Here is a 16,920-nt window from a genome sequence, read left to right as displayed (position 1 = left end):
CTTGCTGTTTGCTTCCAGCCGCTGTAGTTTTTTTTTTTTTTTAAGCTGCAATTACGGGAGCTGCGTCGGGGTACTCTGTGTGAATGAAAGTCAATGTTTTTTTTTTTTTTCCCCGTATTATAAAATGTCTCACTAGGGCATTGAAAATCACGATACTTTGTTCTTTTGCATTATTATTTTGTTATATTCGAGTGAAATATTTGTGGTTTTGCTAATATTTTACGACAATAAATTACAAATTCATCCAGATTGTAAAATGCAATGGCAAGTATCGGTACTTGGTATCGGTGACTATTCAGCCATGATGGGTTGATCCTAAATGCCACATGCGCCGTTTGAGCCGACTTGGAAATAACCCCCCGAAGGTCAATTAATCTCGGGGCCTTGAAAACAACCGACTTCTTGTCATCTTGTCATACATGTGACCTCTGGATCAAAGTTGCCTTGATGTTCTCATTCCTTTCAGACCAACAGAAGGTTAGGAGAGAATGTGAGGACGGGCACCACGTGAGGCACAGGAAGAAAGCCAGCGATGCGATACCGTGAGCATGTGGGAATGAGACTTCAATGAAGGACTTTTGACGAGCAAAACCAAAGCGGCTAAGCTGGGACTGCGTGTCATTTGGCGTATTCAAGATGGGACGGCTTTTGCAGTTACTTGAGAGAGGCGGGAAAGCATCGAGGCCTCGGGTTGAACCCTGTGAAATGCTATTTGAGGGAATTCATGCCATGAGTGATTTTATAGCGCTTCCTCGCAGAGTGAATATCTGCAAGACGGAGAATTCTGAACCTCTTGGGAGGAGACGAGGATGACTAAAGAATTCATTCACTTTGCGTCCAATGACCTATTCCTGTCAAGCAAATGCCAAAATCTGCATCTCGGTCTGTCCCGTTAAGGTGAAGACGGTTGGAGTGGGCAGGAGGGGGGGGGGGGGGGGATACGCACGCTAAAGAAGGGAATTCATGCGTGAGAAATGACTGATTAAAATAATTAGAGATGTGGAAATGGTCTGGAACGATAACCAGCAGACACATTATGCCGCGGGGGAAAATGTCCCATCTGTGCGTGTCGGAAAAAGACTTGGCCCAAACGGCACAACATTTGGGCGTACGCAAGCGAGGGGAAACCGCTGGAAAGCCAAACAGGCACTCTGTAGAAGTGTACTTATTCAAACCCTAAAAACAAGCATCAGCAGTGGGGGAATTGTGCACGAGTAAATCAATGTATAATTAAACGATGCTCAGCTCAGGAGCCTGCCTGCCTGCCTGCGCGTGTGCGTGTTGGGAGAAAACCCAACTGTGTGTAATTATAGACATACACCAGTATTATAGACGCACGTTGATATTTATGCACACTTTGACATCAGCATATGTAGCAGCAAGTCTATTGTCTAGAAAACAGCCTGCTTAAATAAGTCCTTCCACTTTGCCACCTGGTGCCAAACACACACACACACGCACACACACACACAAATCTATATTTCCCAATAAAGCCTATACCTAGTGTTGAAACACTCCGAACTGGTGAATACCTTGCAGGCATTTGAAATTAGAGTGAGTGACAAACAAAGGATGCTCCGACGTGCATGCAAGCTCTGCCAACAATAAGCACAGAGGGGGCGATGTGAGGGGGTAGGAGGGGGGGGGGTGCATGGCACACGCTCCGGTGTGCTGTTATCAACCAGCCTGAACACAAGTCACAAGAAATGGGCTGACACCCACGCGCACATGCATCCCTCTCGTTTCAAATAGAAGAAAGCAAAAACTCAAAAAGCGTCCGGGGTGAGATGTCGTGTGGATTACCTTGGTAGGATGTGCACCGTCTCCTCCTGCGCCGTGTGCGAGATGCATGGGTGGATTTACAACTGGAAGAAGCTTCCTCCTCCGTCGTGTAATCCAGTGGCAGCCCGGCTCCACTCAAAAAAAGGGGGGCTGCCTTAGAGAGGGGGATGCATGTCCTGCAGCTCCTCGACGCCTTTTGGGGGGGCAGAAGTGGTCGCTCGCTCGCTTGGTCGGGCGGCTTCAGGTACTGAGGCTGCTTGATGTCATTGAGAGCCGCTCGCTGTCTTCTGCCTCAGCGTCCTTCTCCTTTTCTCTCCTCCTCCTCCCCCCCTCCCAGCGCTCTCCTTCCTCTCTTTCATGCACACGCCAAAGCTCTTCCCCCCCACCACCCTCCCCCCGACGTATGACGTGATGCAGGAGAGGTCTCCTATAGCAACCGTATCCCCCCCCCATCACCAGCCTCCCCTCCCCATACTCAAACTGGGCCGCTGACTGGTGGAATAGTGGGTAGTGTTAGATTATTTTTGCGTAACCAGGGGCTAGAAGGGAAGAAGAAAAAAACGTTAAATGCATAATAATGTCATATTATACATATTGTATCAGATGTTATTACCAAGTATTGAGCAGTACAGTTGCAATCAAAAACAATAGACTTTCAACTGCCATCATTCAATAGATCTAAATGGTCCTCTTGTTGGTTCATTACAAGCCATTCTTCAATGATCAGCTTTTTGGAAAATAAAGGAAAATTACAATGGGGGGGTTGGCTGAGGAAGAAAAATAGCAGTAATTAATCCCTTGAACATTTATACAGGAATCATGAAGGAGGTAGTTTATGAAGTACAGATCCAACATAAAAGTATAGTGGAAATCCGATTGTAGTCATTAGAGAGGCAATTCAGCCACACTGATTAAGTAGGCCTACTGTAAGTCTTGACAACATTTTACCCAAGGTACATACATACTTCCCAAAATGCATTAATATTTACATGTGTACAACTAACTTCATTTGTTTTTGTAGAATTCACTTTGTCATCAACACTACATAGTTAGCTTCTGCACCATAAGTCTTTCTTTGTTGCAATTATGGGTCACCTAGATCACAAAGAAAAACAACAACAGACGGAGGAAAAAGATGTTCTTACGTGCTATACTTACGCATAAGGATGAATTTTCAAAGGTCACATTCCTGCTCATTCAAATGATCATTTCGATTACATAATTTATTTAATTAAGCACTTAATGTCAAAGAATAGTGCATGTATATTGCTCACTTCTGCTGGTGAAATATGGACGAGCCTTTTGTTCAGAACAAGGCCAGGGTGGCCTTAGGATTGAATACTTTAAGTCCGCCATCTAGTGGCGAGTCACTGTTATAACACTTTGTAGCAAAATGTCTGTCATTCATTGACAAAAAAAAAAAATACACAACAAATATGTGATTAATATTTTTGAAGTTGCTGAGGCAGCTTATTTAGGTCACCATGTTTAAACGTCATGATGAGAGCAACCATCTGAGGTCAGAAGGTCACGTGTGTTAGCTAAAACCCAAAAGTGGTGTTTTTGACTAAACAACAGCAAACCATTCATTCATATTGTAGGATGAACATACCTAGATTCATGTTTGGTCCAGATGACCTCACAGTGTTTGTCATTCCATCCACAATAAAGGGCATCTCTGTTGACCGAATGGCATCGGTGCCAGTCACCCCGTGACCTGCCTGAGTGGCAAGTGTGACACTGTCCCCATTTTCAGAGCAGATGCTCTGGGCAAAAGAACCCTAAAATTAGCAGAGCGAGCACCCCGTCTCTACCGCTGCCGCGCAGCAGTGACGTTCAATACTCTATTTATACGAAGGGAGCACGACTCGCGTAGCTCGTGTTTCTGTTATTCTTTATATCGGTAAGCTGCGGTTTAAGCCAGTTGACCAAAGTGACAAGATTATTTAAGACACAATTTTAGGCCATTCAAAAGAAGCAAATCGAGCGCCTGCCTTATGGCTAACAGCAGTATAGATGAATTATAAATAAGATTACCACAGAGAGCGCTTGGTGCCGTGCTGAATTTTATTCAGGCGTTCTCTGACACACACACATCTTCATACCAATGCAAAAAGAGAAGGCAGCAACAGTGTGTTGCCTGAATGCAAGTCCATTTAGAGCAAATGAGTCGGCATTCGATGAGGTGACGCTTCCAGCCTGCGCACAGGGCAGACTTTCAGGGTAATGCAAGAGAGAGTTTGCAAATAAGACTGATACGGATTCAATTTGTGAGAATTGCATCTGAGGTTCAAGTGGATTTTAGCAAATTTGCAAGTGTTGTGGATGCCACAAGCGGGGTCAATGAAAAGCAATTGTTAAGGCATTTCTAGGAACATTCAGAGGAAAAGTCTATAAAGCAGTGAGAAGCAAATTAGAAGTCATCTAGTAGTCCAATCTTTTCACAGTGATTCTTTGCTTCAAATACTGCCAGATACAAATATCCGCTGCTGTCACATTGTTTTTTTTAATATTTTCATCAAAATCACCTGAGGAATCCCAAGTATTAAATCCAAACGATGTTTGTGGCTTGCATCACAAAGACCATAATGACGCCATGGTTGGCACTGCAACTGTAACATCCTTCCAAACAGACACAACACGTCATCAAACAGGAAGCAACTAGAACCAATAAATAATGTACCAAGCACGTGTCAACCCATGGCCTTTAAATGTTTTTCATTTGAGCGGGTGCGGTCGTTTGCTAAGGTCGCCCATTCGAATTTTATTTCAAACGCTGGACCGAACATTTGTGGTGGAACAAAGGAGGAGGAAAGCAAGCAACGGGGTCAAAAGAAGTTTGATGCAAATTAGCGTCGTCATGGAGGTCAGTGCAGCTCAATAAACGCTTCCATCTCCTCGGTGATGAGTCCCCTGTAAGGAAGTCTGTGCTTTTCCACCGCACGGGCTGCCAGGCACTGAAGGGTGATGTAGTTGAGCGGGTAGAGAGCCGGGTCACCCATATTGTGCTCGTCTAGCAGTTCGTAGGCCGCCTTCCTCCGCGCGTTGGTGGCGTCAAAGTGCGCCCCGGCCTTCATGAGAAGCACCATGATCTCTGGGCAGCCGTTGCAGGCGGCGATGTGCAGCGCCGTGTTGTTCTCGCAGTCCCGCGCGTCCACGTCGGCGCCGCACTCCAGCAGCAGCGACGCCACCGCCTGGGAGGGAAAGCGGCCCACGGGGTAGCGGCCCACCGACGTGGTTTCCTTATCCACGGCCATGTGGAGCGGCGTGAAGCCGCAACGGCCGCGGGGATTCAGCTTCAGCAGGCGGTAGACCGTGTGCTTCTTCTGGTGCTCCTGCTCGGGGTTGCACTCCAGCTTCTCCAGCAGGAAGATGAGATGGAGGATAATGGCCAGCGCCTTGGTGAACTGAGGCGCCTCGGGCGGATTGTCCTTCTGCGCCACGGCTCGCTCCACCTCCCGCACGCTTTTACCTAACACGGTCATCAGATCGTGGAAGGTGATGCGAGTTGACAGGGTGCCTTTGGCGCGGTCTTGAAGGACAAAGGAGAAGAGCTCGGCAAAGGACAAGAAGCTGGAGGCCGTCATGGGGCTGAGTGGGTCCAGGTTGCTCTGCTGCATATCCAAGGCGTATTTCCACAGACTGATGCATCTTTCGAAATTGCCAGAGTCTGCGTAGACGGCTCCCCTGTAGCGGATGTAATAGGAGGTGTCCGGGTGGGATGGACCCAAGATGCGCTCGCGAACCAACAAGGCCTGCATCCTCATCTCGTCGGGGTCTGTGATCAGAGCCTCCAGCTCCTCTGCACTGTTCACCTCCTGCGCGCAGCCGTAGGCCGGAACGGGGGGCCCGGGTGGGGGCTTGGTCAAGCACCCTGCTTTTTCCCCTGGCTGCCTGAGCTCCATGGCTCGTCTCCAGTACCTCATCGCTCCCAAAAGATCGCGTTTTTTATCCACAAAAGTGGCTCCGAGCAGCTCGAGCGCATCTATGCGTTCCTCCCTGGAAGTGCGGGGCTGGTGGGCGAGGTACTCCACAATGTTGGTGTGTCCCGTAACACTGGCCGCTAGGAGCGGGGTCATCCCGTAACCGTCCCGTTCCATGCGAGCGCTACACTTTAACAACAACTTCATGATGTCCAGGCTGCCTGACTCGGCGCAATCGTGGAGGGCCGTGTTTCCTTTGACACTTTTACGGTTGACATCAGCACCACGGTCCAGGAGGAACTTGGCTATCTCCTTGTGGCCCTTGTAGCAGGAAATCATCAGACAGGTGTGGCCGTGTCTGTTGGCCACCTCCATGTCAGCCCTGTGCTCCACCAGGTAGCGGACGATCTCCAAGTGGCCGTCAAAGCAGGCAGCTCGCAGCGGTGTGGAGTTCGTCAGAGTCGCGTTGTTCACCGAGGCACCGTGTTTTAAAAGAGTCTTGACCACCGCGAGGTGACCGGCAGCCGAAGCCGCCCACAACGGCGGAGCTCCTTCGATGGTCTCCCCGTCAAAGTTCACCGAGCCCCCGAGTTCGACATTAGCTTTACAATGCTCAAGGAGGTAGTCTACGACATCTAAGTGTCCATATCGCGACGCTATCAAGAGAGGAGTGCCTCCTTGTGTTTTCTCTTCGGCTAGAGCTTCGAGCTCTTCGGGAGTTTTGTTGCTCAGCAACTTCTGGATAAGTTTCAGCTTACCATCTCTGGCCGCGTTGAACACAGCCGTAGTTATATCCATGGTTAAGGGCTCCGCGTTGCCTCACATGACATCAACCCCATAACCACTCGTTGACCATCAAAGAGGTGAGTGTAGCTTTTAAAAGCGCGTCGAAGGAATTTTGGTCCGGGCTCTGCTTTGAGCTCTCATCTTGCTTCCATTTTGAGGGCGCTGGCAAGATGGCGTTTGTGTTGCTCGACAGTTTTGTGTTTACGGTGGGGGTGGGGCATTGTGGGTAATGTAGTTCACATTCACTCCCTTTGGAGGAGCAGACGCATTTTCGCCGCATGCTAAACTTCATCTCCCACAATGCACTTGAGTTAAATGCTCTAGTATCTGATGGGTTTGTTTGGTATTTAATTTTAGACAAACAAGCTACACTTACTGCCTTCCCTAAATGAGACGTATCACGTCAGTGCTGCGTTAACACTTGACAAACCCAGCACTCCCTTTTATATACCACAAAAGTGTATATTTATGTTATGTGAAAACGTATTCAAATAATAAATACAATACAATAAAGAGTCATTATAAAATGTACTAACGTATTTATATTTATTTACTATTTATTGTACATTTTGTCTGAGTACTACACTGTATTTAAAATGCGTAGAGTTAAAGTTGGATTGAGAGTTGAGTTAGTCTGGTAAAGCTTTCAGAATCTTTCAAAAAAATGCCTTTATTGTGGTTTTCTTCTATTTTCAGCATCATAATCATTTACAACATTGTCGCCATGACCGAAGATCCAGGTTAGTCACTTAGTGTCATTATACACTTTGACCAACAGAGAGCGCTAGGCTATAGTTTTCTAGGTGTGTTTTGCTCTTACCCTCTTCCACTGGTTCTCAAAACTTTTTTACACCAAGCACCATCCCAAAAATACTTGCAAGTAGTCCGTAACGTTGTGGGCTCAAGTAATAAAAATAATACAGAAATTTTCCCCAAGTGTATATCATATTTTTCAAGACATTGTAACATTATGTACACTTTAAAAAGACTGCATCTCAATATTAGAATACCAGAGGAAAATAACAAAACTTTAAATAATGATTCAATGGAAGTTGGATAAAAATAGCACCTAAATGCATATATATTGAATTTAATAAATACAATGGAGCTGCAATTCAGTGGTTCTTTGGAGTACCAATTGAGAATAGAATAGAATATAGAATAAGAATAGATCTTTATTTGTCATTGTCACACGTACAACGAAATTTAAAAAGTGCCAACCGATCAGCGCATGAGATAAAAAATAAATAGAATAAATAGAATAAAATGATTAAAAAAAATACAAGCTAAAACGGCTCGGTGGCGCACTGGGTAGCACGTCCGCCTCACAGTTAGGAGGGTGCGGGTTCGATTCCACCTCCGGCCCTCCCTGTGTGGAGTTTGCATGTTCTCCCCGGGCCTGCGTGGGTTTTCTCCGGGCACTCCGGTTTCCTCCCACATCCCAAAAACATGCTTGGTAGGCCGATTGACGACTCCAAATTGTCCCTAGGTATGAGTGCGAGTGCAAATGGTTGTTTGTCTCTGTGTGCCCTGCGATTGGCTGGCAACCGGTTCAGGGTGTCCCCCGCCTACTGCCCGATGACGGCTGGGATAGGCTCCAGCACTCCCGCGACCCCCGTGGGGACTAAGCGGTTCAGAAAATGGATGGATGGATGGATGGACAAGCTAAAACCCACAGAAGAACATACACAGACATAATCTGAGAGAGCCTGCATGCGTACATTGGGTACTTTGGGAATCACTACTGTCTTATTGCATTCCATTGGAGACCATTAAAAGCTCAAAATTACTCACCTCAAAATATTGTGGCTCATATTCTCTTGAGAAGGGTGATGTTTGCCCTTTGTTTCCGAAGAGCAATAAATCCACAATTCTATTTCCTGTTGCCCTCTACTCTGTGAGGTACATTTCAATCAGATCTTTCTTTCCTGATATTAAACAGGGAGTTTACCTTCGGAGGGACAATATTTCGTGCACAAGCCTCTCAAAGCCTCCTCTTAGACTTTCCTCTTGACACAAAGGACCACTTCTGTAGATTTGTGTGTGGGGGGGGGGAGGGAAATAAAACAAACAAAAACACTTCAACAAAGCTGCAATTAAAAAATTTGACAGAAAAAACGTTGGATCATAGAGGAATTTATTGTTTTGACAGCAAGTTACTAGTACAGCAGCCTGAGGGTTGTTACATTCAGTAGCCAATACATTACCAAATACAAAGTCTATCAAAAACAAAATGGCATAATTCATTTGATAGCGCAGCTTATACATTTGGCATCCCATGTAAACTAGACCATTACAACTCATTTAAAAAATGCCAATACAAAGTACATTGTGCCGCTCAGGAGTAGGTTCCACTTATTGTAATTGTAAACTGTAATTTGCCAGTCTGGTTTTAGGTTTGGCCTTTAATGTGCAAGATACGTCTTCCATAAGACTTTCATCTGTCCAGTATTGATCAGCTCTGTGAAGTGGAATGAAGGCCGAAAAGGAAGAGCTCTGAAGATGAAGGACTGCTGTCATTTTCGTCGGCATAAATCTTGACAGGGATTCCCTACAGGCCTGCGAGCAACTCACTAAGCAACACTTCCCGTTCTCCGAGAAGGATGTCTCTCTTCAAACTGGTTCCCTTGTTCACTACTTTTATCTTCATGGCTAGACTTTTGACTTGCGTCTTGGGGAGCGAGTCAAAAAAAAAATCCTCGTTAAAAACAGGATTCCTGCTATTTTTTATAATCGTGCTTCTCTGTTTCTGTTTCTTGCCGGGTTTCAGGTAAAGCCCCACACAGCAGTTGATGCTTTTAACGTCCGTCTGCTTGCCGTAAATGGCCTCCGCCTTAAGCACGCGAACCCTCAGCCGCGCCGCCTCTGGGTCGTAGTGCGTGCTGAGTCGGAGCGTCCCGCCCTTGTGCAGGTTAATCGTGTGCTCGCGCTGCAGCGGGTCGGATGCCCAGGCCCTCGAGCTGCTCCCTTTGTATTTGCGGAGAGCGGGAGAAGTTGGGCAACGCGTCCGCCGGCGTTGCATGTTGGGGCTGTTGTCGGTTGAGCTGCAATCGTCCGTGGAGAGAGAGCTGTGGCGGGCCAACGAGCGCTTGGCACGAGATACCTTGAGACAAACGACAAATGCAAACGTCAACTGGCTGTACCAAGAAAGGCAGCGGAATTGACTGATTGTTAAAGACCTATAAAGTCAAATCAGTTTAATTTTTTAATCATTGTTCGCATCGGTAATTACAGTGGTTGTGATTAATTGGCCCATATTTACCAGTACAGTGTGCAGTTAGCTAGCTCGGTATGCCTCCAGAAGGTTTCTAGCTGAAGGAGCATCAATCTTTCAAGTGGTTTCACATAAAAACAAAAACAACTCCTTGCCTTGTGCACCGTCTCTTGTGTGATGGAACGCAGGAGCGAGGCCGAGCGGGACAGCAGAGGAGAGTTAAAAGGGGACGAGTCCGCCGAAGAGCAGGTGTCACTCTCGCCGCCACTGAAGTAACGGTAGAGGTTGTTGTCAGCCGGGGTCAAATGAGTCCCCCCTTGAGAGCGCCTCTGGGAGTTTGGGGAGGTCAGAGGGCTGCTGGGGTCGCTGTGGAACAGGCTCTCCTTGCGCCGGGTGTGAGGAGACTCCACCAGTGTGGAGAAGCCGTAGGAGGTCTGGGCCTTGGGAACGTAAGGCAGCGACATTGCGGTCTGTGACTGAGGGTCTGCGTTTGTGTTGGCGTGCGAAGTCACGGCGGCTGGCTCATCTGCGCTCTCTATTTGGATGATGTGACGATTTGCTGACTTTTGGAGATTGCGCCTGTCCCCTCCGAAACGGGAAAAGAGGCGAGGGCTGCACGGGTTTTTACTGCCTCGAGCTCTGGGACTCTGGACGCAGATGACGTGATCGGAGGTGGAGGGTCGCAAGGTGGAGCAGTGCTGAAGCTTGGGAGTGGCTGGCTCTTCTGGTGGGCAGCAGATGAGTTTGGGGGGGATGAAGAAATTGGGGATCTTTTCGGGGGTGAGCACATTAGCGTACACAGACACCGGAATGGCCTCGGTGGTCCGCGAGGGCTGAGATTGGGATCCACTGGTCTCCATTTTGTTACGTAGCTTCTCCAGGAGCCACATGTCCACCTAGGAGTGTCAAGCCATCAGTTCTGCATTAACAAGTAAATATACTATATATATATGTATACATATTTATATATTACAAATATGATGTCTCTACAGGGTCAAATGTTTTAATACGATAAAATAAAAAATGTCTCTTGTGTGATGGAATGCAACAGGAGAGTCTGTTTGATACTGTAGAATTTAACCAACCCCAAATAATAATAATAATCATTCCACACCACACATTTACTTAAACATACATTAAACAACTAACACACAAAAATGAGAAAAACATTTAAATAAGTGATTTGTAAGTGTTTAAAAAATGTGGAATTACTTTTCAATTACACCGTAACATTTGTTTCTCCTATCATCAAAGTAAATACATACATTCCCTAAAATACAAAATAGACACAGAAACGATCCACTATAAATTTCAAACTCAACAAGAATGAATTACTTAAAACGCATGATTTGATATTCATGCCTCAGCAAATGTAAATTCCACCACACCCCAAAGCATTAAACAAACTTTTTTTTTTTTTTTTTTTTACGTATAACGACATCTAAATATTTTCTCAATACATTAAGAACAAAGTAGAACTTAGCTGAGAAAAAAAAAAAATCGGCTACATCTGGTATAGCCGAATTACCTGTTCACTGCCGAACTTTGCCTTCTTCAGAATAGTTACAAAGTGACGTGTGCGACGTTCTCCGAGGTTATGTGCGCGACGAAACGTTCTGCTGCTTCCAGTGTGATCCAGAAGCAGGGAAAAAGCAGCGCAACGGGGCGCTCGTTTTATAAGACGAGCTGCGCTTCAGCCAGGAGCCAATCGGAACGTTGCGAAAGCTTCCAAGGTATTGATCATCAAACGATTCACTACACGCGTGAGGTTCGGGAATCCAATTCAAAATTCCATAAAGGTTGCTCGGCATATCAAGTAGTTTTCCATAATTAATTCATCTTAAAAAAATAGTAACAGTCTTTACGATGACATGCTTTCTTGAAATTGACACCAAAATTGATCACCTTTGGATTCCAAATCGTTTAATCTGCAAAATAATATTGTTTGCTTTTGTCTTCTTTTCTATCTTGATAAGTTTGTGTTAGATGAGAACCAAAAACATGTCCAGTCCAACGCATTGAGCTTTTTACCAGGTGTTAAAGACGGAGGTGGATGAGCAGCAATCCCGTAGGTGTCACTTGGACCAGCCAGTGCTTTTGTTGCGTTTAAAAAATAAAAACACAGCACAGAGTGAGGTTACTTCACATATTGTTTTGCCCAACAAGTGTAACTAATTACATTTCAATTAAATTCGTCTATGAGGAGCCCTTTGAGACTGCTTGTGATTTAGGGCTATACAAATAAACTTGACTTGACTTGACTTAAATTGTAATGTGATTATAATCACTTTTGAAGAATTAGAGGCTGACTTGATCCCAGCATAAAATCACAAAAACAAAAGGACAAAGGGATCCCTTTACTATAGTCTTATTCCGATTTCATTAAATCATGAGAACTTTCAAATATCTGCTTTAATTGCCCTAAACTAACATTTATTGTACAGTACAATAATTAACATTTATTCTACATATTCGCTTTTCCTTAATCCTTTACTATTGTAAATCTTCCATTTTAAATGTACAATTTTTTTAGAACCTGGAAGACAAACACTTAAAAGAAATTGAAAAGTGTTTCTGCAAAGTAAAAAAGCGAAGGTAAATTTATGTAAATGAAATCATTCATCCATTTAGGTTTCCATCTGAAAATAGAACAAAGTCCATTATGGATTAGTGAAGCCTCATTAGACACTGGGATGAATCATCTAGTGGTCTCTCCATCTATTTAGCTATCTGAACAGTAATTATTTTCAAATTAGGTCTAAATTTGAAAGTGTCAAGACGCTAACATTTGGGCCATGCATGCGAATTAAAAATGTTTGGGCTTGCAAAAAATGAACATAGATATATAATACATTCATTAGATTAGAAGACGGATGGTATATACGGTCCCCCCAAAATTTCTGTCTTATCTCCTTAAACAATGAATACTTGATCACAAATGGTGGAGCAACACATGTAGACAGATCATTTTGAAATACTACCTGGCATATATTCTTCATCCTCTGCAGAGAAGAAAAATAATATTACTACACCTTACCACTAGCCTAGGCACACACATACCAGAAGCAAAACAATGTCAGATAAATTGAAGCTAATAAATTGGCAAAAAAAGTCATTTATGACAATGTAGTGTATGTAATTATGTCAATAATGTAAGTTTTTATAAAGTAAAACACAATCATTTTATTTATATTTGATTATCTTGACATACAAGTGTTTTATTTACCAGCATGGAACCAATTAAACTCCAACAGTGATTGCGTGCGAGCAGACTTGCAATCCACTGTCAGACAACATGATTTATTTCCGTCCCATCGTCACGTTGAATAACGCAGTACAGAATTGTTTGAGTCCTCCTACACGTTTTCGCAACAGCATCCGCCTTCATTAGTAAGTATTCCGTGTATGATCTTTGACTGCTAGCCTCTGTATACAAAACTGTTCATATATCACAAGGAGATAGCAGATCTATCTGTTGTTTATTGTCACTTTTTTTTCAACATTGTCATCTCGTGGCAGCAAATGAGGCCAGTATTTTTCTTCATATAAAACTCATAATTTAATACAGACAATACTGTAGTGTATGGAATAAATAAAGACAATATTTGCACCGCTATTTTAAGTTCATCCCACAGGATATTGTACAGGTACATCGCAAGTTCAACATTCATCTTGTTAAGAATGCTTAGTTAAGTTAAGTTGCTCTCTCAAGTCAAGAGAGAACCAGTGAATTATTCAACCATGCTCGTTGAAAAAGAAAAAAAAAAAAGCCTTTGAAACTTTCTTCTCTACAAATTTAAAAAGTGAACTTAGACCATTTGAGTCATTCCTCCTCTTGAAAAAGACCGAGGACAAAATAGTTGAGTCATGCACATAGCAGCAGGAGGATCGTTCTGATTTTGAAAGAGCTGCTGAGGTTTAATTTGGAAAATATTTTAAATGAAAACTTTTCTGGTGGCAATTGCCTTTAAATTCATCCTGCACAAGGAAGCGTAATTATTATGCAATTTGTGACTCAGATTTTCTGTTTTTGACATTCACAATGTGTTCTTTTATAAGAACATAAAAAATGACCCAGTTCTAAAATGTCAACCTAGAATATAGCATTTAATAAATATTTATTGGCATTGTAAAAAGTCAAGCAAAAAGAACTTGTACACATGTTTGAAATCAAACGTAGAGCATAGTGATAGATGTTTAAATTAGGCTCCATCACAGTCTTATCACACGCGAATCAATTCACACATCCCACACATAAATAACAAAGGGATTGTTCATACGTGAGAAGGATTGCACGATCGCTTTGTTCATGTTGTATATCGCTAAATGTTTATCATATTTAGCTTACTTGAGGTTTTATGTTACAGAATATTGTTGATAGACTTAAATGTGTCTTCATCCTCATCAAAAAAAGTCTGATTATTTGATTACTGGAATGCCACTCCCTCTATGCTAATAGCTAATTAGCACTAATAAAGCTAATGTTGGGCAAAGTCAACATTGCTGACGCTAAAATTTGAACTATTCTAAGGGATTTACTGAAACCGCGTCGGTTTTATTTTCGCGTCTTTGCGTACAGTTAGGCGGCTTTTCGGTTGTGTACGAATTGTAGTTGCCACTAATTTTGTGTTTTTTCTTCTTAGCTTATCCTCACAAACATATGATCCAAAACTATCTATGTTTTTGTGTTTGTCGAATAGCTTTGTGTCACAGTGTTGCCATATGGATGAACCATATCCAACAAAAGTGTTTCAAACAATATTACTCGGACTCACGTACATATTTGTGAGGTTCTCACTTGAGGAAACTATGCGCAAGCTGGCATCGGACTCATCCACCAGCTGCACTCAAATCCTCTTTAAGGCTCTTCAAGTCCATCACACCATCTGCTTTGAGGCCACCAGCAACCAAAGTAAACAGACATCAAGCACGCTCGCAACTGAAGAGAGAAGCATTTCTTGTCGGCCTTCAAACTTGCGATGATACACTCATTTGAGGATTAGCGCATATGCGGACCAAAAGAGCAGACGAGTGGAGAGTACATAGAACAAGTAAACATGGTGAACAGAAGATCGGACAGATGGAGATGGGGTGAAGATGATGGAGCATGCACAAATGAAGCATGGACCTGTACCATCTGTAAAACAGTTGGGGAAAAAACACTGTAGCTTATTGACGACGGCGGTAACAAGAACACCAAAAGAAGGATTTTTATTTTTTATTTTTTATTCTTTGAACTTACTGCAGTCAATGCAGATGTTCACCAAAGTGGAGCATCACTAAATAGCCCATGATGACATAATTTTTAAAAATTATTTTAAGGATATTAAACAACGAGAGGGTATTGATTCTTCCAAAAGAAAGTTTCAAACAAATCCAGGTTGTTTTTTTCTTTTTACATAATTCATGCTATTCTTAAGATCTATGAAGGTGTACAATTAGCTTCAGAAAAAAAAAGCTCAGAATTGCCTCTTAGGTCCACGCTCAATGTAGCAGTCATGAACAAAACAGCCTGAAGCAAGAAAAATCAATCAAATAAATCTTTTAATGACAAGCGCAGCCAGAAATAACAGAGTACAACTAAACCTTGGATTTATGTATTGTCTTGGATTTATAACCACTACAGGCAACTAATTGTTCCTCATAATAAAACTTTTATGGCGCTTTTTATTATGTAGACCTAATGGGTGAAATTAGCGCAATAATCATTCAACATTTTACAATGCAAACTGGTGTAACAGTTCAAATGATCACATGGTGGAAATTCGGAAATAGCATTGTACTCTTTAAACAGTAAACTCAAATTTAAGTTTAGAATATAACCTTTTTCGCAAATGTCTTGTGTTCTGTAGAAAATGGATGCAGTGATTCAACATGTTCAACATGACAAATTTCTTCGTTGTCTTCTTTGTCTCTCCATCTTTTTTTTGTTACACTTGTGTTCCATTTTAGTTGCATTTTGTGACAGCTTCAATGTTTTGACACTTGTATCTGTCTGAGTGATGCGTGTTCACATCAAATGCAAACTGCGTGACAGCAAAGTAAGAAGCACTGCTGACAGCCAAGTCATTGTAAACATCATCATCACCAACCATTAACACAAGTCGATGAGTGAACTTCGACGGATGTTGATTAGGTGAGGGACTAGAGAATCTTGATTAGTATTGACAACTGGCAGTTGTCAAAGACTACAAATCGTCTCGTTTGTTTTTGAATGTAAAAGGAAAATTACAACGAATAAATGAGGTCCAGACAAGCCCTTAAAAATAACAGTTCTTTGTGATATAAATAAATAAGTCTATCTTTTCGAGGGGGGAAAACACTATTTAATTTATTTGTTCTTCTAGTTGGCTTTTTCTGACTTCATTTTTGCCTCGTAGCAGAAGCATGAAGGTTTCGTTTCCACTGCAACGGTTCATAATTTCCTCCACCTTATTTAAGCCCCGCCTCCCCGTTGTTGCAAACTACCGCAAAAGTTACAATTCCCAACGTACATCATCAAATTGTCGTTACCTGTATTCTCTGGCTTGTGACGACCTTTTTTGTCGAAGGATGGAAATACAATCTGCCTTTTAATTGATTTATTTTTAATAACCACAAATTATTACAACTGCCTTGAGGTTCCTCTACTCAATTTAGCAGAGGGAACTCAAAGCTCAAAACAATTACAGCAAACATATTTGTATTGTCAAGCCATAACACTAGTTTGGCTTTCTCATTAGTTCGCAGTGGAGTTGAATTTGCATATCTTGATACTCCATGTGAATTTTTTATTACAAACACATCCAGAACAATATGTATTAAGTCAATTAGACGTAATACAACTCTGGTCCCGCTGTGAGTGTTATTTTCAAAAAGGCATACAGATCTTGTTTTGCATCTCATTAGAGGGGGTACATTACCAACTGTTGTGTCTGAGATTGTAAAAACATCATTTTTTCACAATTTTCATCCTTCATGGGAAACTGTCAGGACCCGATACATAATACCTGGGGTAAAATGCTCAAGCTAGCTAAAATAGGTGGTGTTGAAGCTCAATGCAATACAGTCATCCCTCGTTTATCGCGGCTAATTGGTTTCAAAAACCACCCGCGATAAGTGAAATCCGCGAAGTACGGTCACGATGCTAATTCGCGATCGTGCTAACACGCGAAAACGGACTTCTAAAGGAATGTAAACGAACATTTGGAACAATACTACATTGTCCTTAAGGTT

General features: G+C 42.9%; 2 protein-coding genes and 1 pseudogene across 2 annotated transcripts; all 3 read right to left on the bottom strand.

Annotated features, from left to right (window-relative positions):
• The window catches only part of LOC119137508, a 57,292-nt pseudogene extending 53,574 nt beyond the window's left edge, over positions 1-3,718 (bottom strand).
• A 573-nt stretch (positions 3,719-4,291) lies between these two features.
• On the bottom strand, positions 4,292-6,681 carry fem1a (fem-1 homolog a). The gene has a single exon (XM_037276851.1). The coding sequence runs from the start codon at positions 6,501-6,503 to the stop codon at positions 4,650-4,652; it is 1,854 nt and encodes a 617-aa protein (XP_037132746.1). The 5' UTR covers positions 6,504-6,681; the 3' UTR covers positions 4,292-4,649.
• Positions 6,682-8,611: 1,930 nt separating this feature from the next.
• On the bottom strand, positions 8,612-11,361 carry LOC119137448 (C2 calcium-dependent domain-containing protein 4C-like). Its single transcript, XM_037276760.1, has 3 exons — positions 11,234-11,361; positions 9,861-10,601; positions 8,612-9,594 (listed from the first exon to the last, which is right to left on the bottom strand). The coding sequence occupies exons 2-3, from the start codon at positions 10,593-10,595 to the stop codon at positions 9,043-9,045; spliced, it is 1,287 nt and encodes a 428-aa protein (XP_037132655.1). The 5' UTR covers positions 10,596-10,601; positions 11,234-11,361; the 3' UTR covers positions 8,612-9,042.
• Positions 11,362-16,920: the final 5,559 nt, after the last annotated feature.

This window comes from Syngnathus acus, chromosome 17 (assembly GCF_901709675.1).
Source record: "Syngnathus acus chromosome 17, fSynAcu1.2, whole genome shotgun sequence".
NCBI lineage: Eukaryota > Metazoa > Chordata > Actinopteri > Syngnathiformes > Syngnathidae > Syngnathus > Syngnathus acus.
This window is presented reverse-complemented; position numbering and strand designations above follow the sequence as displayed.

Coding starts and splice junctions, on each gene's coding strand:
- fem1a (XM_037276851.1), bottom strand. CDS start 6,503: ATGGATATAACTACGGCTGTGTTCAACGCGGCCAGAGATGGTAAGCTG.
- LOC119137448 (XM_037276760.1), bottom strand. CDS start 10,595: ATGTGGCTCCTGGAGAAGCTACGTAACAAAATGGAGACCAGTGGATCC. Junction 9,595..9,860: donor CACAAGAGACGGTGCACAAG/GCAAGGAGTTGT, acceptor GTTTGTCTCAAG/GTATCTCGTGCCAAGCGCTC.